A 27,745-nucleotide genomic window follows, 5' to 3' on the forward strand; every position below is an offset into this window, starting at 1 on the left:
CCCCTACCTGCCACTCTCTGGGAAATCCAAGACCCACTTCATCTGAACTTCAGGTCCTTTGCAGGAGAGCAAGCAAACCTGGAGGCGAAAGAGCCTCTTTTGTGCAGATCTGTTTGGGTTGGTACAATGGCCAGTCACAGCAATGGCTTCGCTCCCAGGACCTGAGCAGATCCACCAAGCTGTGACTGCTGCTCCAGGGGGCTTTCCCAAGCCTCTCCCCCTGCCTACAGAAGCAAACAGAGGCAAGAGCACACCAGTAATTTTTCAGATTCAGTCCTACTGCAGAGGGTGGCCCTTTGAGGTGGGTCAGAGGTGTCTCGGCAGATACAGGCTGCCAATTGCAACTTCCAGCCTTCCCACACCCAGTTGTGCCAGCCATGGGTTGTGGGGTGAATGCTCTGTATTCATGCAAGGCCTGGCAGGTGTGCATGAGAGACATAACAGCAAAAGAAGCATTGCCCCTCCTGAGCTCAGAGGTGCAATGGTTTTGCAGTTAAGTGGTGGCTCAAAGTGGCTTCAGGTACATCATTTCTGGTGCAAAAATCAAATCAGTGCCAGAATAGAGTGGTGGTGGTCCTATATGACAGACCTTCCCTACAGACAAAACAAAACAAAATCCTTCCAGTAGCACCTTAAAGACCAACTAAGTTAGTTCTTGGTATGAGCTTTCGTGTGCATGCACACTTCTTCAGATACCTGATGGACTTCCATTTCATGCGGCTCAATGTGGTGCCTTCCATAGTTCCAGTTACAGATAGGTAGCCGTGTTGGTCTGCCATAGTCAAAACAAAAAAAATTCCTTCCAGTAGCACCTTAAAGACCAACTAAGTTAGTTCTTGGTATGAGCTTTCGTGTGCATGCACACAACTTCCCTACAGAGGCCTTGTTAGATAGTCAAAAGATTCAACGCATTGGGCCCATAGGCTAAAATTTGCTTATGCTAATTTATATGTTTAGATGCAAATGTAGAATGTAAAGATCGCAGTAGGCACACCAACTCATTCCCCATCCAAATATCCACAGATGAATTTTTCAGTTACTTTGCACATACCCACCCCACCCCCGGGTCACTCCAAAATCAGTTCCTCTTTTATTTGTTTATTCCCCTTTTCTGTTAATTTCCAAAGAGATTCTGCTCCAGATCCAGTCATCTCTCTGTCAATTACCCCAGTCATGAACCCAACCCCAAATCATCTCCAAAGGAAGTAACAGAATTGTAGAGTTGGAAGGGACCCCAAGGGCCATCTAGTACAACCTGCTTTAATGCAAGAATCTTAACTAAAGCATCCATGACAGATGGACACCCAACCTCTGCTTAAAATCTTCCAAGAGAAGGAGAGTCCATCACCTCCCAAAGGAGTCTGTTCCACTGTCAAACAGCTCTTACTGTCAGAAAGTTCATCCTGATGTTGAGTCAGAATCTCCTTTCTTGTAACTTGAAGCCATTGGATCAATCCCCACTCTCCAGAGCAGGAGAAAGGAAACTTGCTCCCTCTTCCATGTGACAGTCCTTTAGATATTTGAAGATGGCTGTTATATCTCCTCTCAGTCTCCTTTTTCTCAGGCCAAACATACCAAGCTCCCTCAACTGTTCCTCATAAGGCTTGCTTTCCAGACCCTTGATCATCTTGGCCCTCCTCTGCACACATTCCAACTTGTCAATATTCTTCTTAAATGGTTGCACCCAGAACTGGACACAGTATTCCAGGTATGGTCTGACCAAGGCAGAATAGAATGATTCTGTTACTTCCCATAGTGGTACTATTAGTAAAGGTAAAGGGACCCCTGACCATTAGGTCCAGTCGTGGCTAACTCTGGGGTTGCGGCGCTCATCTCGCTTTATTGGCCGAGGGAGCCGGCGTACAGCTTCTGGGTCATGTCGCCAGCATGACTAAGCTGCTTCTGGTGAACCAGAGCAGCACATGGAAACGCCATTTACCTTCCCGCCGGAGCGGTGCCTATTTATCTACTTGCACTTTGACGTGCTTTCGAACTGCTAGGTTGGCAGGAGCTGGGACCGAGCAATGGGAGCTCACCCCATTGCAGGGATTCGAACCGCCAACCTTCTGATCGGCAAGTCCTAGGCTCTGTGGTTTAACCCACAGCGCCACCTGCGTCCCTACTACTCCTCTTAAATTTATTTCCCCATATTTATCCTCCCCCAGTTCCCAAAAGTTCATTGACCAGAAACAGTTGAAGCAATCAGAAGAAGTTCTAGGGGGCCCAGTCCTAGAAATTACACTTCTTCCTTCCCTTTTCTTGTTCCCTGACCCAGCTCTTTCCCTGCTCCATCTTTTTCATTCCAGCCCTAGATTTCCTCTCCTCTAGGTAGACTTTCTATTCTCTGCATGCCAGGAGTTGCTGGAACTTTCTCCCTAATGTGGGCAGGGCTGAATATGAACTAAGGCATAGCCCAATTTGTGTGTAAGGCTGAAATGTGCTTTAAAAATGCCTCTGGGCATTTGCAAAATGTCTTTTCTTCATCACAGAGTGACCCCACAGGTTCAGAAGCAGGGAGAGGCAATTTTCCAGGCAGGCAGGGTTGAAGTTAAGAACAGCATTTTGGGTGGGTGGGAGCTGGGATTCTTCCCTGGCCTCATCCGGGATGTGTATTCCGACCCTATATAGCACAAGGGCTCTGCTGGCAACAATTGTTGTTAGTCATTTATTGCTTACCAACCCTTTACCACCAGATCACATACCAGCGTACAGTAGTTTAAAACAGTAAAGTCGAGTAAGTACCAAAATACCGTATTTTTCCATGTATAAGATGCCCCCATGTATGCCCCCTACTTTTGGAGACCCCAGATTTAGAAAGTTGACATATGCACTATCCGTGTATAAGACGCCCCCGTATTTTTAACCGTAGTTTAAAGTAAAAACAACAAAAAAAAACCTATTATACACGGGAAAGTATGGTACAGTATATCCATTTCAAGGGCCTGGGTTAAGAGGTTTATCTTCAGTCCATGACAAAAACTACACAATGAAGGAATTTCACAACCTGGTGCCCAGAGAATGTCCTTGCACAGGCTGCCACCTGGCAAACTTCAGAGGGTGGTAGAGTTCTCAAGAACCCCCCTTTGCTAATCTTACACCTGAGAGGGTCTGTAAGGAAGGAGCCTGGGCTCTCAATGCATGTTGCTCAGAATCCCAGGAAGAGTCAGTGCTGCTCCGGTGCTCAGGACCTGCTTAGAAGGCTGACTTAGAAGGGTTGGAAGGGACTCTGAGCATCATCCAGCCCAACCCTCTGCAATGCAGGAATATGGAGCTGTCCATTATAGGGATCAAACCTGCAACCTTGGCGTTATCAGCACCATGCTCTAGCCAACTGAGCTATCCAGCTTGCTGGCTTCCAGTAATGGGCACTTGGCTGAGTCCGACTACCGTGAGAACAAGATGCTGAAGTTTGCCAGGGTCTTGGCAACTATTGTGCGTCCCTGTCCCCCTGAGTGCTGGGCAGGAACAAAAACCAGGTTAATAAGAACCCTGCTAGGCCACCTTATGTGACCACACTTGAGAGGTCAGAGGTAGTGAAAGCCAGGTGTGGCGTGTGTAGATGGAATAAGCCACCCATAGGGATGCAAGAGTTGTTCTGGTTGGCAAGGATTACTGTGAGTCAGCTCACCCCTGGCCAGCCCTTTCTTTAGGGTGCAAACCTGCTGGAATCATAGGCAGAGTGCCCTTTCCCAAACGCAAGAGTTACATGAGCATGTGCAGAGTGGCTTCTTCCTCCCCACGCCTGAGACCAAGGAGGCAGGGGCTTCTCCACCAGGCCACCAGCTTTCACGCAGGTTTTGGTCAGGAGGGGCATTCATTCTTCTGCGCCTGGGACCAATTATACCGCCTCCCGCTCCCTTCCGGGTCTCCCAAGCTTCCCCGCCGGCTGGCTTGGAAACGGAGACGATTCCCGGACACGCGAGTTTCTAAGCCGGCGATGGCCTGGCGGGGCGTGGGGGCTCTAGCAGGGTAGCCCCCCCCCCGCACGGAGTGTGTGGGGACAGCTCTGGGCTGCAAAGAAGCGGGGTGGATTGCCTGGGGTCTCGCGTGCTTTTCCCCACTCGGGGGTCCCCTCCACGCTCTTATACCATTTAAAGGACCACCTGGGCTAAATTATTCGCGGAAGGATCGCCTCTTCCGACCACTGGCAGGGAAGAGGTTAACAGCGCTACTGCCGCCGCTTCCCGGTGCGAACCTTCTGATCCATCCTCGCTGCGCGCCCTGCGCGCTATCCTTTGCTGGAGCGCTTCGACTCACTGGGGCGAGGAGGTCGGGCGCCTCCAAAGGTGGCTGCCGACAGGGTGGGGAGCGGTGGAGGGAAGAACTCGTGTTGCTGTTTTTGTGCGGGTTTGGCGGAGGGGGGGGCGCCGCCCCTGCCTGCAGGGGGAGGGAGCAGCTAGCCGACGATCTTTTCCTTTCTCTTCCTCTCTCTCTCTCCCCCCCCCCCGTCCTTTATATCTTGGGGGGGGGGGACGCCGGTGCCGAAATATGCACGCCGAGAGGAGGGAGGGGGCGCGCGCGCGCATTTGTTTCCCTTTCGGGGCGGGGGCTCCCTGGCCGGCGATTGGGCGCTTCCTCCGCCCCTCCCTCCTCCCTCCCTCCCCCCTCCCAGCCTTCCCTCCGCTCTGCAGCAGAGACGCGCCGCGGAGCCGAGGAACGGGGGCTTGGGGGGCTTGGTGTTTTTTGGAGCCAGGGAAGGGACGGATCGCATCGCTTCGGTTGAGGCGCCGCTCGGAGACCCCCCCCCGCAAGGATTACAGCCCTCCCGCCCCGGATTGCTGGGTTTTGCCGTGCCGCCTGCCTAGCCGCCCCCCCTCCTTCCCGGGTTCATTTTTCCTCGCTTTTCCACCCCCCGCGCCACGATGCCCGCCCCCGACCCGTAGCCCCGCTTTCCCTCCCGCCTGTTCCCCCCACCCTCTTTCTTTTCCCTCCCCCCGGTAAATCTCTCGCCCCCTCCCCCGCCCTGGATGGTGCCTCTTTTCCCGCCAGCGGCGCCTCCTCCTCCTCCTCCTTTTCCTCCCGGGGGGGCCCCCGGCCCTTCGCTGCCCCCGCCGGGATGCCGCCGCTGCACCTCCTGATGGCTGCCGGGCCGGGGGGGCGTCCGTGAGCAGGGGAGGAGGGGGCGTCCCGCCCCGTCGAGGGAGCCCAGCCCGGCCTTCTTCGTCTCCCCGCTGGAATTGCTCGCCGCCGCCGACAGCCGGAGCTGCCTGGAGCCGCCCTCGCCCCCGTTGTGGGAGCGCGGAGTTTCCCTTCGCCGACTTGGGGGGTTCATCCCCCCCACCGCCACACGCCCCGCGGAATTTCCTTGTGCTGTTTGCCCCCCGCCCGGATCCCGACCCCTCCCTGCCTCCCGCTCTGTCGTCGGGGCGGGCGGGGACCGTCGGCGGGGTGGCATGGACGCCGCTCCCGCTGCTGCCGCCGCCGCCGCCGCACCGAGGATTTAAGCGGAGCGCCCTAGTCGGGGCGGCGGCGGCGGTGGGCCGGATGGCGCCCCCCGGGCCGCGAAGGGGCTCCGACGTGGTGGCGTCCGGCGCCGCGCTGCTGCTGGTGCTGGCGGCCGTGGCCGGGCCCGCGGGGGCGGCGCGCGTCTCCTCCAGCCTGAGCACCACGCACCACGTGCACCACTTCCACAACAAGCACGGCACCGTGCCCATCGCCATCAACCGCACGCCCTTCCTCACCCGCGGCGGGCACGGTAAGTCCCCGGGGGAAGGTTCGCTCGCAGCCTAGGTGCAGCCATGTTGAGGCAGGGGGAGATGGGGCGGCTGCTGGACACCCGGGGAGGCGCCCCTGGGGGCCCTTTCCGCGCGCGCGATCTTGGGCCCATTTGCTTTCCAGACGGGGCGGGCGATCAGTGGCCAAAGGCTTGTTCCATCCCTCCCTCGCCGCGATGGTGGCCAAGCGCCTCGCCCTCTCACCGGGGCTCTGCTTCTCATTCCGTCGGGGAAATGTGATTCAAGCCCGAGGATTGGGACCCAGGAGGCCTCCGGCCCTCAGCAGTCCGGCAGCCAGCTCCAAGTGGGCTGGGTGGGTTGAAGGGCTGCGAAGGGGCCCGTTTCTGCTGGGACAGGGCGTGGGGATTATTGGAGCAGAAGCCTTCTCTCTCCCGGGGCTCGGGCTAAGGCTCTGGCTTCTTCCTGCTTCCTTCTGGCCTCCTTGCTGGGGGAGGGAGGGGGTGCACAACTCTGCTCACCTGGTGGCCGGACTTGATCTGTATCCAGGTACAACCCAGAACCTTCCTTCAAAGCTCAGCCCCAGATAGTGCAGGTGAAATATGACAGCCCAGGCAGGGCTGGCAGGAAGAGGTAGTTCAGAGGCATGTGCTGAGTGCTTTTCCCTTTGACTTGAGCTGTTTGTCCAGCTTGCACTCTTCCCTATCCCCTTTTTGCATCTGAGGTCTGGAGTAAGGTTTCCAAGCAATCTTGAACTCCCTCACTTCTTCCTCTCTCTATATATATGCACGGTATATATATATTTATATATCTATTTTAAAATGTGTATGTTGAAGGGGAGGATGTAGCTGTTCTTGGCTCCCTCTCTCTCCCTACCTGGGCTGAAGTAGGTAACTCTCCCCTCCCTCCCTGGCATTATGTAATAGCCAGGCCGCCACAGCAACCTGATTGGTGCTCAGTTGCTCCCCTCACAACAAATACACAATGACACGATGGGGGGGGAGGTTGCCCCCCCTTTAGTGTTGACTCACCTGGGTCAGCTTCTCTTAATCTCTTTTGTGGGTTGGTTCCAGTTTATAACCCATCCCTCCTCAGCTCTGGTGTGAACATCAAGGGCCTCCTTGTAGGGGCAGGGGTGGATTCTGTGTTTAAAGGGTGGCAAAGGAAGCCTGGGGCTGAATTTCTGTGGGGAGGCAAATGGGGTGGCAGGTGAACTGGATGTTGGTTCTCTGTGGGTATTTCGCCTTAAGTGCTCTCTGTATGCATGGGAGGGGAGAGGTTCAGTCACCTGTGGGGGCACCCAGATGCCCCCTTGGGCAGCATGTAGGACACCCGAGGGGCTTGCCAGGATGGGTTCTTTGTGCCTGGCATGCTAATGGCATGTGAGGGTCTACAAAGAGGACGTTGTCCACGTACGTTGGCATAAAGCATCCAGTCCTGTGATCCCTGCGCCAGCTGGGGGGATGGCGTTGCATGTCCAACTTGGCATGCCTGCTCACAGCAGAAGGTTAAGCGTGTCGCCTGCCACTTGTGTGCCTCATTCAGGTGCTGGTCTTTGTGTGTGTTCTTAGCAGGGCATGTCTGTAGTGCGTTTCTGCCGCTGGTTGTGTTGTGCAGGTATGTGAAACATCTTGGTGTGGTTCTTTGCTCACGTATTATAAGCATTCACATATTGTTCACAAACACTGGGAACAAGAGGCTTCCTGTTCACTTAAAATAGTGTGAGAAGGCTAAATAGTAAAAGGTGATCCTGGGTCCAGGGAAACTGAGACCAGACTTTCTGACATGCTGTAAGCCATGTCTCACCCCTCAGCCTTCCAAAGGAGTTCCAGGCAGCAGGAAGTGACTGGCTGTGATGTGGGTGAACTTTCCAAACTGAGGATCCTTGTGGCGCCACGAGCGACATTTGCAACTCTTGAGGCTTCCTCACCAGCCACTGGCCCCGAGTCTTGAACTTTTAGACCTGGTGCTGGTGGAATCTGGGGATGTGGTGCAGACCTGTTTGCCCTGAATTTATCATGCTGAAGAGATGGAGTGGGGTTGTCTCTTGATTTCATGATGCTTGGATGGTAGCTTGACAAAAACAACAGCCTGCCTTATTGAGCCATAAAACTCCCTCTTGCTCTTTGTGCAGCAGATTTAAGACGGCTACCCCTATGGATTTTATACCTCTGTATTCTCCCCGCCACCCACGCTCCTCCCAAATTATTTCGGCTCCCATCAGAATTTTGGAATCCTTTACAAATAACTCCAAAAGCACAGAAAAGTCAAAGGCAGCTGTTCCAAACATGGGGATGTTCTCTTCCTGGGAACATTTGCTGCTTTAGAGTCACTGATAGCAGAACCTGCCAAGAATGGCTTTCTTGGGGGGGGGGCGGGGAGCCCAGAACTTAATAATAAAAACCTCACATGGCTGCTGAGATTTTGTGGCCCTGCTTGTCAATAACTGGGAATTGTGCCACGACGTGGCCTCTTGCTTAGGAATATCCCAGTCAAAATTGCAGTTTCAGTAATGTGAATTTCCCCCCCCCCCAGATTTTGCTTTGTGGGTGATGGTGTGTGGTTGATGTTGGGCACAATGTACGAAGTTTGGGGTACATCAGGTTGTCATGATGCACATGACATGTGTTGTATTTTGTTGGGTGTGTGCAGGAAAGCAGATTGCTGTGTGTTTGTGTTGTGCATATTGCTTAAGAGCTGTTTTGTGCCACTGATGTTGCAGGGTGTGACTGAGCGGGCGGGTGGTGGGCTACGGATTAGCTTTCATGTTAGGTCAAGGTATAATCAAGAGTTGCCAGGTCTTGTTGGTGTGGACTGTTGGCTTCTCTTCCAAGTTGACATGAAGGGGAAGGGCGGGTGGCAGTGGGATAGATCAAAAGATCTTGCAGACCACCAGCTTATCAGTGCCATTTCAGTTTTTTTAACTTATGAAAAGTGAATGGTCAGGGCTCAAATTTTCCTGGAAATACATTCTGTGCCTTTTCATTTTGGATATGTAAGAGCTGGCTGGTGAATTTATTATTATTATTGCTTTACCCTTTAAGTACATCAGAGGAGCCTGCTGCATCCGGCCAATTTCCTGTCTCCAAGAAACTGAAGGCATCCTTCAGTGGCCCTGCCATACCTTGGCATTTTATCCTCACAACAAATCCTATGAGAATTACTGGCCAAAGTTCACCAAGTCAGCTTCATGACTGAGTGGAGAATTTGCACGTTTTAGTTCCCATACACAATTCAAAGTGCTGGTCTTTATCGTTAAAGCTTTATGCAGTTCAGGACCCAAACACCTCAAGGACCACCTCTCCCCATAGGAACCGACCTGTGATCATCATCTGAAATCCTTATTCTTGTGCCCCCTCCATGGGAGGTCCATAGGGTGGCAACATGAGGACGGGTCTTTAGGTGGGGGTTCTCTGCTTTTTGCCTTAAAATATTCTAAGTCGCTTTGAGTTGCTGTTGCAAAAAAAAGTGAATAGTTCATTTTTCTTTGCGCCTTCTAGGATTGAGCCCTGGCATAGAAAAATTAGTTTTGCCTCTGACCTTTGTCTTGCATTAATCCCTGATGTGTTCTTGTCAAGTGTGCAAAGCACAACACTGGCCCAAGTAGGCTGCAGCAAGGAGCCTGGACACATGAGTTCATGGGAAGAGGCATCATTGCCCCAGCACATCTGAGCCTACTGTGTTAGAAATCAGGCTTGAGGACAGCGAGGGACGAGGGGCTCTTGGGGACCCTTTTATTTGGTCTTACATTCAATTCTGTGAAAGGGTGGAGATTTTTATTAGTTGGATCTCAGCCTTCTACCTTGCACCCTCCAGGTCAGCTTGGCCTACAGCTATCAGCCTCAGCAAAGATGGCCACACTGATTAGAGTGGATGGGAGTTAAGGGTTGTGGGGGCTAGTATTAGGCCACCTTCCCGTGTCCAATGCTGTATATTGCTCCCCATGTCTAAGATGTTTCCCATGAACTAGCACGTCTGTCTAGCTTGTGGATTTCAGAAGGGGAAAGTTTAGGAAGTAACTGAGGGGTGGTCTCCAATGGAAAACCTGTCATGGCCTTTTAGAAGGGATACATGATTTTTTGGGGGAGCAGATCCGTTTGAGACTGCTTAGACAGAGGTGAGACACCCTGTTTGGGCATAGTCTCTGAACCCCAGGTGCCAGGCATAGGAAGGCCTTTGTTTTTCTTCCCTGTCTTCTCAGCTTCCAGAGGCATCAGGCTGACCACCGTCAGAGGCAGGATTCTGGGCTGGATGAGCCTCTGTTCCAATCCCACAGAACCATTTTAAAACATTTTTACGGAGAGAGTTCTTGTGGCAGTTTCACCCTAGCCATCAGCCTTGGCAGGGTCACTTATCCTGATGGAGCTGAGGCCCTTGGAACAGGTTCCCACCAACAGCCCTTGCACAGGCTCCCTGCCTTCTGGGCTTGAGGCAAGGTGCTCCTTTAGAGTTACTGCAAAGGCTCCAGCGGCCTGGAGCTTGGTGTTCTGGAGAGCAGAGCCTGCTTCCCCACCAGGGTTTCCAGTAGTAACACCTTTGGGCCCTGCATTGATTATTCTGCTTAGCTGCCAAGTAGGGACTTCAAGCAGTGGTCAAAACTAGCCAGGCACAATTTACTTTACGTGGTCCAATTGCGACTACGTGGAGATTTCTGGGTGCCCGATTGGCAACCACAGTTTGAATGCTTCTGCCTTAGTCTCTTGTTAAAGCCATTTCCCTTCCCCCCGTGTGTGTTTCTCCTTCTTGCATACTGGAAAAAGTGAATTGTTTGTAAGAGTAAGCTACAGTCAAGCAGTGTACTTGAGATCACAGAAGGAACTCTAGGGTCATCTAGTGAATAGACATTCCATTGTGGCGACTAGGACTGGGCGATAACTGGTTTTCAACATTGCAATACAGTGGTACCTTGGGTTACAGACGCTTCAGGTTGAGAACAGAAATTGTGCAGTGGCGGCGCAGCAGCCGCAGGAGGCCCCATTAGCTAAAGTGGTGCTTCAGGTTAAGAACAGTTTCAGGTTAAGAACGGATCTCCAGAACGAATTAAGTTCTTAACCCAAGATACCACTGTATATCGCCAGCTAAATATTGTGAAATATTGATATATCATGATGTCTGAAATAAAGATGGAGCTATGTAGAGGTGGATACTATAACCCAGGTTTAGGGTGCCATTTGGCACTTAGCTTATATACCTAAATTTCTAACACTGTCTTCAAGGGAGGGTTGAGTTCTGCTGTCTCGCTTTTGCCTTGCCTCCTCAAGCACCTATCAACAGTGGTCTGGGATGAACTTTGGAATCCATCAGGTACCTGTGTTCATGATCTAGCCAGAGTCAAACCTTCCTGGGGCCTGCTTCCTTTCAATGGGAGAGTTAAGCACGCACAGATCAGTGTCTGAGTTTGGCCCTTGGGCACCTGTTCAGTTGGGTTTTGGGGAGGGATCCTAACTCAGTGGTAGGAAATGGTTTTGCACACAGATAGCCCTGGGTTTAATCTCCATGAGCAACTTCTGTTAGAAGAATTGGATAGCTGATGATAGGAAAACCTACTGTGTGTTGAAAGCCTGGAGAGCTGCTGCTGCCAAACAGAGTGGGCAGTACAGAGCTTTAGAAATAAAATTTGTTTCAAAGAAAAGGGAACAAATAGTCATACCTCGGGTTACAGCCGCTTCAGGTTGCGTTTTTTTGTGTTACTGCCGAAACCTGGAAGTACTGGAATAGGTTATTTCCAGATTTTGGCAATCTCGCATGCGCAGAAGCGCTAAAATCGTGCTTTGCGCAGAAGCCCCGAATCGCTACCCACACGTGCACAGATGTTCGCAACCTGCGCATCCACTGTACAGATAACTGCATCTACAAAACAGGAGCAAACAGACACTCATGGATTGGCAGCTTCTGTTCTAAAGTTTTTGCCAGCCTAAAATTTCACTACATATTGTAGCTGCATTTTTTCTTTTCTTTTTTGAACTTCATCTTTTCTGTGTTTCTTTAATGGGCTGCTTTGAGATTCCACTCTCAGTGCAGAACAACAGAGTGGGCTCAGGGTGTAACCTCATAACCTCAGCTCCCCCATCTGTAAAATGGGTGTTATGGGATGGGCAAGGTAAAGATCATAACACGCACCAAACATTCTGCAAAATTCCCGGAAGTATTTCCTTTCTTGGGTTCTTTGGAGAGTATGTGGAAGCAAAACCACAAACACACGCACGGGCTGGCAGGGTGGCACATCTTGGCAGCTGCTCTGTAGGTTTGGGGTCCTCTTCCAGCTGGGGCTTCTTCATCCAGACCCCACATTTCCTGCTCTTTGTGCCTGCTAGGTTTTCTACAGAGGGGAGGACAGCATCTCCTGACTCATTTCCTTGCTGGAGGCCTTGCCTGCAGCTCTGTCTTGAGCCAGGAAAGCCCCTCCAGCTAAGTAGAGGTCCTGACAGATCAGGGAACCCTGAGCAAGGCAGCCCAACAGGCTGGAGGAGCTGTTCTCAGCACTGCAGACAGGCGCTGTCCATGGTGCTGTCTGTTTCCCTCTGTAGTACCATGTCAGAGCTGGAGCTGTAAACTTCGCCCTCACAGCAACTCTACCCAGTAGGCTGTCTACACTTGCATTTTGGGAAGGGGAGAAACTGAGGCATAGGGAGGGTGAGTCACTGTGGTTGAGCCTTCCAGCTGGGTCTTCCAGCCTTTGCAGGTATTCAGGGTGTGTGTGTGTATTTGAGAGAGACAGGGAAGGAGATGTTGGTGGGCTATCTTTTTTGGTTGGGGGTGGCCTCTCCTCCTCCACCCTGCTCCTGGTTCATACCAGTTGGCTGCTCAGCTTAACACGTGCTTGGGGAGTGGGCAGATTGTGCCGAGACCTTCCAGTTCCTGCCAGCTTTTGTGGTGGGAAGTGGCTGTCTGTGTGTGATAGAGAGGGGGAAGCAGGAGAGAGTCGATGTTCTTCTTGCTGTGCTCACAAGTGTGGCCCTGCGAGCTGATGATTCATCCTGAGCTGTTGATTATTCATGAGGCACCAAATGCCCCAAAAACCGGGGGGGGGGGGGAGAACAAGGAATTAGGCCACTCTAACAACAACCTTCTGCTTCCCCGACTGCCTTTGCCCACCCATCTCCCTTCCCCTTCCCACAACTTAACCACCCACCACCTATTCCGTTGCACTCTCTGTCCCTCCCAGCCCCCCTGCAGAGAAAGGCCCACCCCCATCCCTGGTCTGCCCAACCATCTGTCATTTGCTGCCTGTAGCTCCGTCCGCCCTGCAGTGAGCAGGTATGTGCTGAAATGGCAGGATCTGTAGGCCTGTGTGTGTGTGTTGCAGATGCTAGGACAACAAGGGCAGGCTTGAAGTGTGTGTGTGTGTGTGTGTGCGCGCGCGCGCGCGCACTTCAGAGTTCTGATCTTGACCCACCTGGGAAGTCAGGCGGACATCCAGCTTGTAAGGAGACGGGTAGTTTAGGGGTGAGCCTCCTGCCTGGGAGATCTGGCTCTTCAAAAACAGCATCTCTGGGTTTGACGAGTTCCTCACTCTCATCCCTCCATTAGTTCCTCCCTCCTTCAATTTATGGCATTACCCAGCCATTAATTATTACTCCCGCCTGCAGTTTAATATGGTAATCGAGGCAACCCCTGTTTGGGCCCCACGTTTATTACGCTGCCACTATTTATGGGTGTCCTGCTCCGGGTTACGGCAGGCCCGGGAATTATGAGTCTCGCACACAGATGGCTTTGTTAATTAATTACTGCTCCCCACAGCAGCCGTTCTCCAAGCAGGGAGGGGTTCGTGTCTGGGGCTAAAGCTGCTGCCCCTTGCCTGCCACCACCACCAGAAAAGTCACTGCTGAGCGACGCACAGCCTGGACAAAGCTCCCAGCCCAGCTCCTCATTCCTACCCTCTGGGAAGACGGGAAGCTCTCCTGCAGTTCAACACTGACTGGCAGCAGCAGCAGCTCTCTGTGGTCTCAGGCAGGGGATGCTCTCAGGACCAGCTGGAGATGCTGCCAGCAGGGACTGAACCTAGGGCTTTAGCATGCAGAGAATGAATGCTGTTGCGGAGCTACGCCTCTTTCCCAGAATCCAGCTGCTCAGGCCTTCCTGAATGGTTCCCCATCCAGCATCCTTGGGAACTTCTGGAGAAGGAGTGCCTAGCAATGGACACTGAGTGTTACAAAAAGTGTCAGGCTGTGGTGGCCCTTTGGGGTTACGTAGGGTCTTGCCTACAAGTGTGTGAGGGTGGCATGATACATGGCTTCTGCAGCTGAAGATGCCGCCTGAGCCCTAGATGGCTTTTGTTGGTGCCTTGGGTGGAGTGGGGGGGTGTCACCCTGACCACCCATTTCACTCTCCCCATCTTATTCCTATCCAACCAATCCTTACGGGGTCAAATGAGCACACACACCCCACGGCCAAGACGGGAAGAGATCATTTGGTGTGTTGCAGGGTAAGATTTGCTGGTGTGCTGAAAAACATTTCGGGCGGCCTGTGTGGTTTTCATGGTGATGGGAAGAACTGTAAAAAACTGAATGGGGACTGAGCATGCTCAGTGGCCAAAGAACCAGAGAGTCCCCTTGGAGCCCCCCCCCAAAAAAAAATCCCCACCAAAAAAAACAAAACAAAAAAAACAGGAGAAAGCAGGAGGGCAGGGGTAGAGTCATCATTGTTCCATTAACATATGACAATTGCATCCTGCCTTTTCTCCAGGGAGCTTCAGGTGGGTCTCTGCCCTGCCCTGCTTTAAAAATAAAGTCACACAAACCCTGTCAAGTAGGTCAGGCTAAGAGAACACAACTGGCCATTGAGCCGAATGGGACAGGAGCACTTGATTCCCTCCTGGGTTTGGCAGGTGGGGAAGTTGCAGCAGCCTTAATTGGTTGGCATGATTTAGGAGGAGGCTGAAGGGGTGACCAACCCCCTCCCTCCCTCTAGCCAGGTGAGAGAGCCGGTGCTAGGATGTCATCACTGGGGTGTCAGGCCAGGTTCAAGAAGTCCTTGACACTCACTCGGTGAGTGAGGTTGGGCTAGTTTCTCTTTCTCTCTCTGCCTAAATTACCTCCCAGGATTGTTTCCACCAGGCGCATTTTGCAGCTAAGCTATTGGCTACTTGTGATCAAGTGAAGTGCCTGGGCGCCAGGATGGCGCCAGACATCTCCACCATCTGGAGGTGCATGCTTGGGGATCCTTGGATCTTGACTGTTTTCACACATTTGCAACATCTGTAGAATTCTATTTAATCTGTACAATCAGAATGAATTTCAGGAGCAAAATTCATGTTGAACGATATGACTTGCAAGCCATCTGGCCCCAAAATTGCAACTAGGCATTCTGTTTCAGCGACTGCAACCCTGGTTTAAGGAGCCATTTGGTGCCTAGCTTATATATATCTAGGTTTCTAACACTGCCTCCAATACTTTGCTCCCATACTTGGAACCCCAAGTGCGCAACTCAGTTTGGGAGGGAGGGCAGACCCAAACAGTGAAAAGTGGGTTGGGGGCTGTGTGCCATGCAAGGGATATCCTACGCCTGGCACTTTTGAATTCAAGGCTAGCCTCATGGAGGAAAGGTGGGAGTGTTGCAATCCTCTTTTCTTTGTGGGGGCGAGAAGTGACCAGCCTGGCTGGAATATGCATAATACGCCTTTATTCAGTAGCGGTTCCTGGCTTTCTGCGGAGGAAATATGGTTCATTGTAAAGAGCTTACTTGCTGGAGACAGCCATGTTTTCTCTGGTGAAGGAATTCCTGCAGGAGTAGAAATTTGTGTGTGTGTGTGTTTCTGTTTGTGCTGGGATCCGCCCACAGAGGGGATTTCTGTGGGGAAATAAACAGTGGTTAATTTGCTTTCTTAAAGAGAGGCTTCTCTGCATTGAAGCTTCTATGGCAGCCAGTTTGTCTCACCTGGAAACTCTGGATGTGGTGGGCTGGCTATGTTTAGACACCCTGGCCTCCTTTACTTTGGAGGTGATGGTGCTCTGGCATCAGGGGCCAGAATTTAAGCTTCCCTTGTGTAAGTGTAGCCAATTTCTTTTTCAAAGACAGAGGAATTAGGATTCAAGGGTCCATGCTTTGTGCCCTAGAATCCCTACTTCTTAAATCCAGGTGCGCAGGATAGAAAATGCATTTGCATGTGCCCAGAGGTACTCTTGCTTTTCTTGAAGGTCTGGTGTGGGCGGCAGGTGAACAGGAAGAGTAGGGCCCCTTGCCTAACTCTGGCATTTTGGAGAAGGCCTTTCTCTCTGGGGGGGTACTGATTCTGCCTCACCCCTGGGGTGCCAGGTGGAGGGACAGGCAGCTCTATTTGCATAATTGTTTGTTTGTTTGAATGTTTTGGTAAGGTGGGGGGGAGGGCAATGAGGCAGGGGGGCTGCTCTCCTCCTACATCATGATCAGTCAATGAAAGACTTTTTGTACCCTGAGGAGAATTCTCTCCCCCCCCCCCCAACTCTGGATGGCGCTGGAGGAGTTAAGAGTCTTCTCCTCCCTTCTCTCCTTCCCTCCCATTGGGTCTCTGAGTGGCTTGGCTGGGGAAGGAGAAGAGGGAGGGCTTCAGGTCTGCGTTGCCGTGGAAACAGCTGAGATTCAGGAGAGCTGCAGAGATGGGAGCTCAGGGGCTCATTAACTACCGTGCCTGCCCCCCCCTTCTGCCTCTATCCATCACCCCGGCTTCCAAGGCAGGGAGAGGCAGCCTCCCTGCAGGAGATGGTCACAGAAGCCTGGGGGGGGGGAGGCTCCTTCCCCAGGTGTAGATGTTGGTGTTTTGTGTGTGTGTGCCTGCGCACATTTGCCTGCCGGAGCAGCTGAAACCTGAGCGCAGAATCCAACCTGTGACAGATTTCGTTTCCAGTTTTGCATTAAACCACAACAAAAGGACCAATGTGTCCCAGACCTTTATTTATTCCAGCTAGTTAAAGCCTGCCTTTTGCAGGATTCTGCTTCTTCCAAAGCACCGTGCAGGGAATATTCATGGAAATACCTTTGCAGGAAATGCCTTAGTAGAAACTGCAATAAAAATACCGAAAGTGTCAGTCATCAGGGTCTTGTCCACAGGTACCCAGGTGGGGGTGGGGAGGGACTTGTGGATTGTGGGGAGCAGAAAAGGGGGGGAATGTGGAGGGGGGGCTCTTGAATGAGGAAGGTGGTGGGATATCTTCATCCAGCTGTTCTTCCTCTGCTGCTGCTATTTTTGCTGGAAGTCTCCTTTACCTGCCCCATCTATCCCCAAGTGACCCTAGGGCTTTCTTTCCTTCAACGAGGCATCCATTTGGCAAAATGGAAAGTGGTAGGTCAGCTGGCCATGGGGCCTGTGGGGAGGGAGGAGGGAGTTTGTTGCAGTAATTTGGAATTGTGCTTTGCCAGGAGACTCCCTGTGTCATCAGTTGCTTTGCAGTGACCTTTGGAGACTTTTTGCTTCCCATTTTTGGATGCCTCCCAGAAATTGGGCTGGTGTTGACAGACTTACATGCACTCTCTCCTTTGACAGAGCTGTTTCCCAGAACTTGTGATGCGGGGCGGGGGGGGGCGCCTTCGATCACCCTCCCTTTCTGTCCCACTCCCAACGTACATGGACGCTGACGCTGAGTGGAAACCATTCTAGGTTGATCGATAAAAACATTTCTGTATCGCCCTTCATCAAAGCAGATTGCAGGGTGGCAGACAGCAATATAGGTAATAAATTAATGAAAGGCTAATGTCATGGAACACTAACATTAGCGATAGCAGATATTTAAAAAAAGAAAAAACGATGAGAGGGTGTGGTTTCTGAGTAGCAATTTCTATACATTGCAGCACACAGCACCAGAATCCCCCCTCCTCCCCATCTCATGGCTTCTCCTTCCCCCTTCCTCTCCCTTTGTGTTCGGCGCAGCCCCCACCTGCGCAGGCTGCCTCTTGTGCACAGTTGGGGCACCTGCTCGGCTTCACTGGTGCAACTGTGGAGGCAGCCGGCATCAACTCCTCCTCTACACACCTGGGAATCCCATCTCCTGAGGCTTTCAACTGCCCAGCTGGGGCAAGGAAGCGGTTTGTCGCAAGTTGAGGGAGGGCAACTATTTATAAGGTGAATACAGGTACCTTAAGAACTTAAGAACTTAATTCGTTCTGGAGGTCCGTTCTTAACCTGAAACTGTTCTTAACCTGAGGTACCACTTTAGCTAATGGGGCCTCCCGCTGCCGCCGCGCCGCCAGAGCACAATTTCTGTTCTCATCCTGAAGCAAACTTCTTAACCCAAGATACTATTTCTGGGTTAGAGGAGTCCGTAACCTGAAGCATCTGTAACCCGAGGTACCACTGTAGCCAATTTCGTAGGGATTGAAGGCAAGGCCATTGATTGCATGCAGAATTTGAATCATCGGTATCTCCCCTCAAAAGGCAGCAGGACTGGCTGTCCTTCTCCCAGAGACCCTGGAGATCCCTTGCCTGCCCAAATGGATGTTTCTGAGCCACATGGAGCCATCTTAATATTTGCCTCTGCTGGTGGCTGACAGCTGGGTGGGCATGGTGGGTGAGCCTATTGCTCTGCTCTAGAACAGGCTGTTGGAGTGTCCTCTGAGCATGCAGAGATTCTGCCAGCTTTCTAGCAAAGGCAGTGGCCCCAACAGGCTAAGACCTTCCTGTTCAGACAGGCCTTTGGAAACGTAAGGTTCAGGCAGTGCTGACCACTGGGCTGCTGTCAGGGCAAACTGTACTTGAATTGCCGGTCCTAATGTGTGTGAACAGACCTTGGATGCATTTTACGGCATTCTCTGTATACTGCCTGGAGAATTTAGGTTGAAGGGCACTCTAAAGGTATAATAAATATTAATAATAATATAGGACAGGGATGTAGAAGCCTGTTGGGGGGCATATTCCAAGTGGGCAGGGCCACAGCCTGAAGTGGTCCTTTTTATGGATGGTCTTAAAGGTAAAGGTAAAGGTACCCCTGCCCGTACGGGCCAGTCTTGCCAGACTCTGGGGTTGTGCGCCCATCTCACTTAAGAGGCCAGGGGCCAGCGCTGTCCGCAGACACTTCCGGGTCACATGGCCAGTGTGACATCGCTGCTCTGGCGAGCCAGAGCTGCACACGGAAACGCCGTTTACCTTCCTGCTGGTAAGCGGTCCCTATTTATCTACTTGCACCCGGAGGTGCTTTCGAACTGCTAGGTTGGCAGGCGCTGGGACCGAGCAGCGGGAGCGCACCCCGCAGCAGGGATTCGAACCGCCGACCTTTCGATCAGCAAGTCCTAGGCGCTGAGGCTTTAACCCACAGCGCCACCTGTGTCCCCCAATGGATGGTCTTACTTTTGTTTAAATACACTTGCCTGAACCCTCCCTCATCTCCCAGAGGCCCCACACAGCAGAGACATCGGAGTCTTATGAGGGAGAAGAGAGTTGGTATAAAGAAGGGGTGTGGCCTAGGCAGAAGAGGTGTGGCCTGCAGAGATAGCTGGAGTGGGGGTAGTTTATGGGGCTGCAGGGGGCAGATTTAGCCTGCACTCTGGCTGTTCCCCACCACTGGTCTGGGACTCTAGGCATTGGACCTTGGAAGTCTTTTTCCTAGTCTCAGTGATAGAAACCTCAGATATAGAAGCTAGGTGCTAAATGGCACCTTAAACCAAGGTTGCAGTAACCAAAACAGAATATGTCTAGTTGCCTTTGGGGGGGCAAGCCAGCTCTAGAATCTTATTTTTAAAATGATGGGCTGACTGTGATTGATTATCAGTTAAACATCTGACTCTAGTTCAGATTACAACCTTGAGCTAGATTAAGAACTTTGAGAACTTAAAGAAGAAAAGTCGCTTGATCCAGGGACAGTCCACATATATACTGGCCAAACCTTACTTCTTTTTCTTAATGGTGACGCAGACCATTCATAACGTAATAATATTCTTCACAACTGTGAGCGAGGTAGTTCACTGCTCCCGCTCCAACTGCACAGAAAAAATATGTTGGTTCTTGAAATTCACTCCTGATTGTGAAGATAAAATATAACAGAATTTTACAGGATGTGGTATTGGTGTGCGAAAACAGTCAAGATCCAAGGATCCCCAGGTATGCACCTCCAGATGGTGGAGATGTCAGGCGTTATCCTGGTGCCCAGGCATCTTCACTTGGTTGCAAGTTGCTGATAGCCCAGTGCAAAAAGTGCCTGGTACCGGGGGATTTCAAACACAGTCCAGTCTGTGATACACAATAGCTGATGGTGGCTACTTGGCAGTGTGAAAGGGCCTTTCTGGATGTGCTCAGAGGAACTCTTACCTTTGCTTACCTTCTGTGGTTGACCCTTTGTACTGAAAGCAATCTCTGGGCCTGAGCTGTGGTTCAGACGAAAGCCTTGCCCAGAAGGGGGAAAGTAATTGTCTTATCTGCCCCAACCCCATCCTAAATCTATACAGTGGTACCTTGGGTTACATACGCTTCAGGTTACAGACTCCGCTAACCCGGAAGTAGTACTTCGGGTTAAGAACTTTGCTTCAGGATGAGAACAGAAATCGTGCGGCGGCAGCGGGAGGCCCCATTGGCTGAAGTGGTACCTCAGGTTAAGAACAGTTTCAGGTTAAGAAGGGACCTCCGGAACAAAGTACGTATTTTTCGCTCTATAAGACGCACCAGACCATAAGACACACCTAGTTTTTGGAGGAGGAAAACAAGAAAAAAATATTCTAAATCTCAGAAGCCAGAACAGCAAGAGGGATCGCTGCACAGTGAAAGTAGCGATCCCTCTTGCTGTTCTGGCTTCTGGGATAGCTGTGCAGCCTGCATTCGCTCCATAAGACGCACAAACATTTCCCCTTACTTTTTAGGAGGGAAAAGGTGAGTCTTATAGAGCAAAAAATACGGTAAGTTCTAAACCCAAGGTACCACTTTACAGGCAAGACTGTACAATGGTGCCAAACTGAAAGAACAACTCAGGGATAGGTAGATGTGTCTCCTCCAAGCTTCACACACCCCTCTCTAAGGACTGTTACTTGGAATTGTGATTGGGTGTTTTTATCTCGGGGATGGGGGACATCTGGGGTGTCCCAGAAGTCGTTGGAGTCCCAACTCCAGCAACTAGCCAGCATGGCTAATGGTCTAAGGTGATAGTGGGAGATGGCATCCAACAACGTCTGAAGGGCCCCTACCTGTGCCATCCCCCCAGTGCTGCTCTAGAACAAAAAACCCTTCAAAGCCCACCAAGAGAACTGATTGGAGGGCCTGGCATATGCGTCAGCTCATGTTGTGGCTACTGCTGCTTCCTTCACCAGCACTGACTGGGTGACATTTTATTGATTGTTGCTGCAGCTGCATCAGATCTAAATTTTCTGGAGATTTTGAAGCCATGGAAGGGCTTCATGGGGTGGGGAACCAGAAATCTTAGGGGAAATAGAAATATGTATGCAATATTTAATTTCTTATTAAGCCTTTGTTGCTGCATTAATGACATAAAATGCGTAATTTCTGGATTAGTTTAGAAAATAAAATTGAACTGTTTGGCATATTTACAAAATTCACAGGGCAATCTTAATGCAAATCTGCTCAGAAATAAATACATTGGTGGTTGGAGCCCTACTCCCAGGTAAGCACACAGAGGGTTGTGCAGCCTCAAAAGTGCAGCCCCGTCACACTTAACCCGGGTGTCTCATTGAAGCTAATAGGACTATCTGAGCAGACATTCATAGGGCTGCACTGTTTGTTTTGAGGCAGGGTGTCTGTGTCACTCTCTGTTGGTGAGGAGAGGAAAAGGTTGACTTCAAGGGAAACGGGGGCCAGTTTAGAAGGACAGCAGGAGAGTGGTGCAGGATACTGACTTCTAGACTGATCCAGCTGGGCTATAGTTCCTTGGAAGAAGACAATCAAGAATTCACAAGCCACTAAACTTCTCTGCTCCTCTCCTGGAGGTGGCAACACCCTCTTGGTGCAGAAATTCATCCAGTAGAAACAGGAATTATAATTCTCTTAATGCTGTAGATTGTCTTGCATAAAAATCTTCTGCACATTCTGAGTGTGTAGAACCCTGCCTTAAAAAGCATTTCACTGATTCAAAAAGTGAAAGAAAGGGTTCATAGGAAAGCTGTTCTTTCTTTTAAAGAACATCATAAGCACTGTTAGAAGCTAAGGTATATAAGCTGGGCACCAAGTGGCACCTTAAACCTAGGTTACAGTCGCCACAACGGAATGTCTATTCACCAGGGGGTTGGAATGGATGATCCCTGGGATCCCTTCCAAGGCTACAATTCTATGATCCTGTGATTTCAGGTGCATTGCTTGACTGTAGTTTGCTCTTACAACACTTCACTTCAGAAGGAGAAACGCATGGGGAAATGGGAATTGTATTAACTATGGAGTAAGGCAAAGGTTTTTAAACTGTGGTCGCCAACCCTGCACCCAGAAATCTCCACGTAGTCACAATTGGACCTGCTCAAGGAGCAAAACACGCCTGGCACCTGGGGAATTTTGAACCCTGATCCAACATCCTGTTCTCATAGTGGCCAGCTAGAGGCCCTGAAAGGAAGCTCGCAAGCAGGGCCTGTCTACAAGACCATGGAGACAGAGCATAGCCACTGTTGATAGCCCTTTCCTCCATGAATTTGTCTAATCCTCTTTAAGGCTCTCTAGGTGGCTGACCATCCCTTCTTCCTGTGGGAAAGAGTTCCAGAGTTGAACTATGCACTGCATAAAGAAGTACAGTGGTACCTCGGGTTAAGTACTTAATTCATTCTGGAGGTCTGTACTTAACCTGAAACTGTTCTTAACCTGAAGCACCACTTTAGATAATGGGGCCTCCCGCTGCCACCGTGCCGCCGGAGCACAATTTCTGTTCTCAACCTGAAGCAAAGTTCTTAACCTGAAGCACTATTTCTGGGTTAGCGGAGTCTGTAACCTGAAGCGTATGCAACCTGAAGCGTACGTAACCCGAGGTACCACTGTACTTCCTATTATCTGTCCTGAATCTTCCAACAATCAGCTTTGTTAGATGTCAGTGAGCTTTGGTGTAATGAAAGAGGGAGAACAGCTTTTCTTTACCTTCATTCCCCTCTCCATGCATCATTTTATAAACTTCCATCATGTCGCCTCTTATTTGCCTTTTCTCTAAACTAAAAAGTCCCAAACCTTTCTTCATAGAAGAGTCGTTCCATCCTCTTGGTCATTTGGGTTGCTCTTTACTGAACCTTTTCCAGCTCTAGAATATCCTTTTTTGCGGCAAGGCGACCAGAAGGGTACACAGTATTCCAAATGTGGTCACACCATAGATTTGTATAATGACAATATAATATCAGCAGTTTTATTTTCAGTTCCTTTCCTCACGATCTGTAGCATGGGATTTGCCTTTTTCACAGCTGCTGCATACTGGGTTGATCTCATTGAGCTATCCATTCTGACCCCAAGTTCTTCAAAGTTTGCCAAAATTTCCATTTTTTCCTACTGGGCAGATTTGAAAAAAAGGTTCTTCTCTTTGTGTGTATTTTTCTGGGGTTTCCCATCTCGAATGAAAAGTACAGATGACAGGACTATTGGCACTTGGGCTCTGCTAGCTTAGCACACGCCCATCCCAGTCCAGTGCCAGCCTAAGTCTGGAACTCCTGTATCCTCATCAGCAAACGGGCCCAACCAACCCTCTTTGCACATTTGGGATTAGAGAATACTCAGTGAGTATCCTTTCCCTTTACCCTCATTCTGCAAAGAGCACAGCACACTTAGTAATATTTGAAACCTCGATTCCAGTGAAAATAGACCAGTCTTTTCATTCTAAGATTATCTCCCAGCCAATATTTGCTTGTCCCTTTAACAGTATTCGAAATTAGCCTGGTGCATTTTTCACCTGATTGTCTGCCACTTGTGACCAAGTGAGGATGCATGCTCCAGGATGACACCTGACATCTCCACCATCTGGAGGTGCATGTCTAGGGACCATTGGATCTGGACTGTTTTCACATCTTGTAGAATTCTATTAGTTATCAGATGTTTACCTTGTAACCAATCACAGTCAGTCCATAATTTGAAAAATAAGATTCTAGAGCCATCATCATCATCCCGCCCCCCCCCCCCCGTCTTCTCTCTCTCTCTCTCTCTGATTTTCTAACGCTGGACTCCCGTAAAATTTAATGTCTGCATTAAAACGTTTTACAGTTTCCAAAAAAAAATGCTTAGCACCCACCCACATAGCCTGCAATGTTCCACAGCTCTTAGGAGGCTTCCGCCCTCCATGCCTGTAGTGCAAGGATCCTCAAACTTTTTCAGCAGAGGGCCGGTCCACTGTCCCTCAGACCTTGTGGGGGGCCGGACTATATTTGGGGGGGGAATGAACGAGGGATGATGAGCGGCGTGCAAAAGGGCTCTGGAGAGGGGCTGCTTTAAATGGCGGATGCTCGCAAGGGGCGCTCACCCAACCACGGCTCTTGTGTCTTGCGAGTGGCAGGGGCTGGCGGTGGTGGAGGGATGATGAGCAGCACATGAAAGAACTCCAGAGAGGGACTGGCACCAACAAAGCCCAGCACCCTTCCTCCTCTAGGCAGGGCGGGGAAAAGCCAGGAGGAGGGAGGGAGGAGCCACCGCCGAGGGAGGGAGAGGGAAACAACATGTGAGCTGGCGATCCACACGCTGACGATCCATGCGACAATTCCCGGACTGTCCGCGAGCCGGATTTAGAAGGTAATTGGGCCGATCCGGCCTGCAGGCCTTAGTTTGCCAACCCATGCTGTAGTGTGATAGGTGTCTCTGTAGCTGTTTCAGCTAATATTGGCGATCATGATGGAAACAGGAGCGGGCATGGGCCAGAAGGTAATTTCTGAGGGGGTGGGCAGAACTGTGGCACCTGAACTGACCTAGTAATGCACTAAGGTGGTCTGTAATAATGATGCAAGAACAAAGAGGAACTCTGCTCATGGTCTGAGCTTGATTGGGCCGTGACAGAGTGGGGAGGCCTCTGCTTTGCAGGCAGAAGACAGACCCTGGTTGGTTTAGTCTCTGGAATCTCCAGATAGGCCTGGGGAAAACCAGTCCAGGTAGATGTTGGTAGCTTTCCACGACTTTGGCATGCATTCCTCTTCCTGTTAAAGAAAGAGTAGTAAGAAACAAAACCAAAATCAATATAATTAATTAATTCCCTATAAAGCATCACATTAAAGCAGCAAACTGAGACAGCAGCAACAGCAGCAGCCACCCCTTCAAATATAGATTGTAAACTAGGTTGAAAATTGTTAAGTTAGCAATGTTGAAAAGGAAATGTCCCTGGGAAACTGATAATTGCACTGAGAATTGGACAAACCTGTCATCCATGCTTGGATTGAGAATAAGCAATGCCCAGGAGTTCGGCCTTTTGGTTTATGTTCATGGATATGACTTTGCAAGTGTAACCTTCCATATGTGGCTGATTAATGCCTTTATTAGGACCAACCAAGAATTCAGCAAAACATGGCAAACATTTGAGTTATCCAGCATTTCTAATCAAAGCAGTGCAACATCCTTCCTGATGAAGAGCTCTGGAGGACTTGAAAGTTTGCTAACTTGTATTTTTTAGTTGCTCCAAATAACTGTGTACAGTACAATGAAGGTTGTCCCTGCCCTCTTTTTTCTACACCAGCTGTCTTTGGCTCCCCATCTCATCATCCCATCTCATTTCACTCAACCTCTTCCGCACCCCCACCCTTCCCAAAGTATGCTGTGATAAAAGTATCGTAGTTGCATGCAGAAGGTCCCAGATTCAGTCTCTAGGTCGGGCTTGAAATGTCTCCTGTCTGAAATCCTGGAGAATTGATGCCAGTCATTGTGGCACTGGCCAGGATGGACCAGTGATCTCGACTCCATAAGCAGCTTCCTGTATTCCTAAAATGGGTTCTGAGGCTGAAACATCCTGTGGCCAAAGTTTTGTCAAAAAGCAGGGCCCCCACCACCAGCGCCCCTCAAGCCAGAAGTCCGTCCCTCCCCATGTAATGTTGCCTTGAAACTCTGGGCCGGCTGGCCTGAAGGAAGCTCTTAACGGGTGGAGGGATGTATGTTTGTTAGGGTGGCTGCTCATCCATCACCAACAGAAAGGGCACAGTCAAAACAAAAAAAATTCCTTCCAGTAGCACCTTAAAGACCAACTAAGTTAGTTCTTGGTATGAGCTTTCGTGTGCATGCACACTTCTTCAGATGGAAGTGTGCATGCACACGAAAGCTCATACCAAGAACTAACTTAGTTGGTCTTTAAGGTGCTACTGGAAGGATTTTGTTTTGTTTTGACTATGGCAGACCAACACCTATCTGTAACTAGAAAGGGCACAGATTTGCATGCGCTAATTTATATGCATAAATACAAACTTGAGAATAATAACTGGAGTGGAATCTTCTGCCATTCTGTGTGTGGACATGAACCTCTCCGGCTTGTTTTCCCTTCCTGGCTTTCCTCCTGCTACAAGGAGGAGCTCCTTTGGCCCAGCCCCTGAGATGGATGATATTCAGGGTCAGACACTGAAGGGAATTTAAGCTCCTTAGCAGAATCCAGCAGATTAAGAGATCTGCAGGACCGCCTTGGCGGATTCTCCCCTCCTTAATCCCTTCTTTTGGTTTCGATTTAAAGAGACATGCCAGGCGGTGGCTGTATCTGTGGCTCTCAAATTCCTGGAGGGGGGATGATATGGGTCCTGCTACCCTTTCTTGCTCCCCCAGGAAATCTATCATGTGCTGACCTTATTTCTGGTTCATCACAACTTTGGTCTTGCTTGGGAAAAGGGGTCCGTGGTCGAACCAGATCCTGCCTTCTGGATTCCAGCTGTGGGTGATCTCTGGAAGGATCTATATGTGCTACTGTGTGTGTCTTGCTTGCACACGCATGCACACGCACGCACACTGATGACCCTTAAATTCCCCCCTGCCACCACCCAGCCCACTCTGCTGAGCCTGACAATGCAACAGACTGCTTCCATTTTCTCTTCCTGAACCAAAGCAAGAAAGCAAATGCCCCTCAGGAGAGACCATAGCTCATCTGGCGTTTGGCAGAGCCCCTGCTTTGCATGCAAGAGGGTCCCCGGTTCAATCCCTCCTGGAGGTGCTTCAAATGAAAAGGATCTCAAAGAGCAGACCTGCCCCCTGCATAGCCTCTGCCAGTCAGAGTGGGCAGCTTTGCAGGTAGGTGGGCAGGTAGCCTCACCTGGTAGGAAGCAGCTCCCCATATTCTGAAGGGACTCTGTGGTGCCAGGCAGTTCATGGGGCAGCTGTTTGTGGCCTGATCCAGCTGAGGCACCATGGTCCCACCTTAGGTGTGGCTTCCTTGGGTCAGGACCTGTCTCACTTAGATGATGGTGGGCTGCCTATCTAGAAAAGGAGCCCCAGTCCCTGCCAGAGACTGGCATCAAGTTCCCCTGCTTGTCCCAGTTCGTATTTTGCAGTGGGCAGCTACTCTGGGCCACATCTTGCACCATGGCCAGTGTGTAGAACTTTTCTCTTTGCACGGGGCCTCCTTCCCGTAAACAGGCGGCTGCTCCGGAATGGTTAATGCAGCTGTGACAGGAAGAGGCTCCAAGGCTGGTCCAGTGGGGGGAGTGTTTCCGGCCACAGCCCTGCCCCCCGCCTTATGCTGTGCACCAAATCTTCTTTCTGTGGGTTGGCATGTCCCACAAATGGGTTTGAAGAAAGCACTTCGGGGAACTACTTCCTTTCTGGAACGGGGACGGTGGCCCGTCTTCCTGCTCTCCCCTCAACCACTTAATGCAGGAAGTCACACGGACTCTCCGCCCCCTCGCCCACTTCCAGGCCAAGCCAGCTGCTCCTAGCTGGGTGCAGCGTTGCTGCTCTTCGCTCTGGGCCAGACAGTAATGATTTGCCCCCACCCACCCTGACAGCTCTCTGGAAAGTGCTGAGCTCAGCCAAGCCCAGACAGGAGGGACTGGCCATACTGAAGGGGGGCGGGGAGAGAAAAACAGACTGTGCCTCCATACTCTCAGGGCAAAGTCTCCTCCCTCTCCCTCTTGCTTGTGTTGTGGGATTTGTGGCCATTTTCACTCCTTGCCCTGATTCCAACAGATGGGTCTCAGTGCCCACCAATGATTCCTGCATTTTTATAAAGCTCCCATCCTTTGGTAGAAACGCCAAAGGGTTGCATAGTCTGACTCCTTGCCCCCCTAGCAGCCAAAAGCATCCTGAGCAGGTAGCAGGTGTG

The 27,745-nt window shown here is 50.8% G+C and overlaps 1 protein-coding gene across 27 annotated transcripts in view; it reads left to right on the forward strand.

The window, feature by feature from the left end:
• NRXN2 (neurexin 2) overlaps positions 1–27,745 on the forward strand; it is a 345,065-nt gene that overhangs the window by 212,696 nt on the left and 104,624 nt on the right. Inside the window, exon 1 of one of the 27 annotated variants that reach the window (XM_081892975.1) lies at positions 4,897–5,695. The exons of 24 other annotated variants lie outside the window; for them this stretch is intronic. In XM_081892975.1, coding sequence (XP_081749101.1) covers positions 5,485–5,695 — 211 coding nt within the window. In that variant the 5' untranslated portion in view covers positions 4,897–5,484. Of the gene's footprint in view, positions 1–4,896; positions 5,696–27,745 lie in introns of those variants that run through there. 2 more of the 27 variants (XM_081892976.1, XM_081892974.1) reach the window with 2 other exon arrangements.

The sequence above is a fragment of the Podarcis melisellensis genome, assembly GCF_964234715.1.
Source record: "Podarcis melisellensis genome assembly, chromosome: 16".
Lineage (NCBI taxonomy): Eukaryota > Metazoa > Chordata > Lepidosauria > Squamata > Lacertidae > Podarcis > Podarcis melisellensis.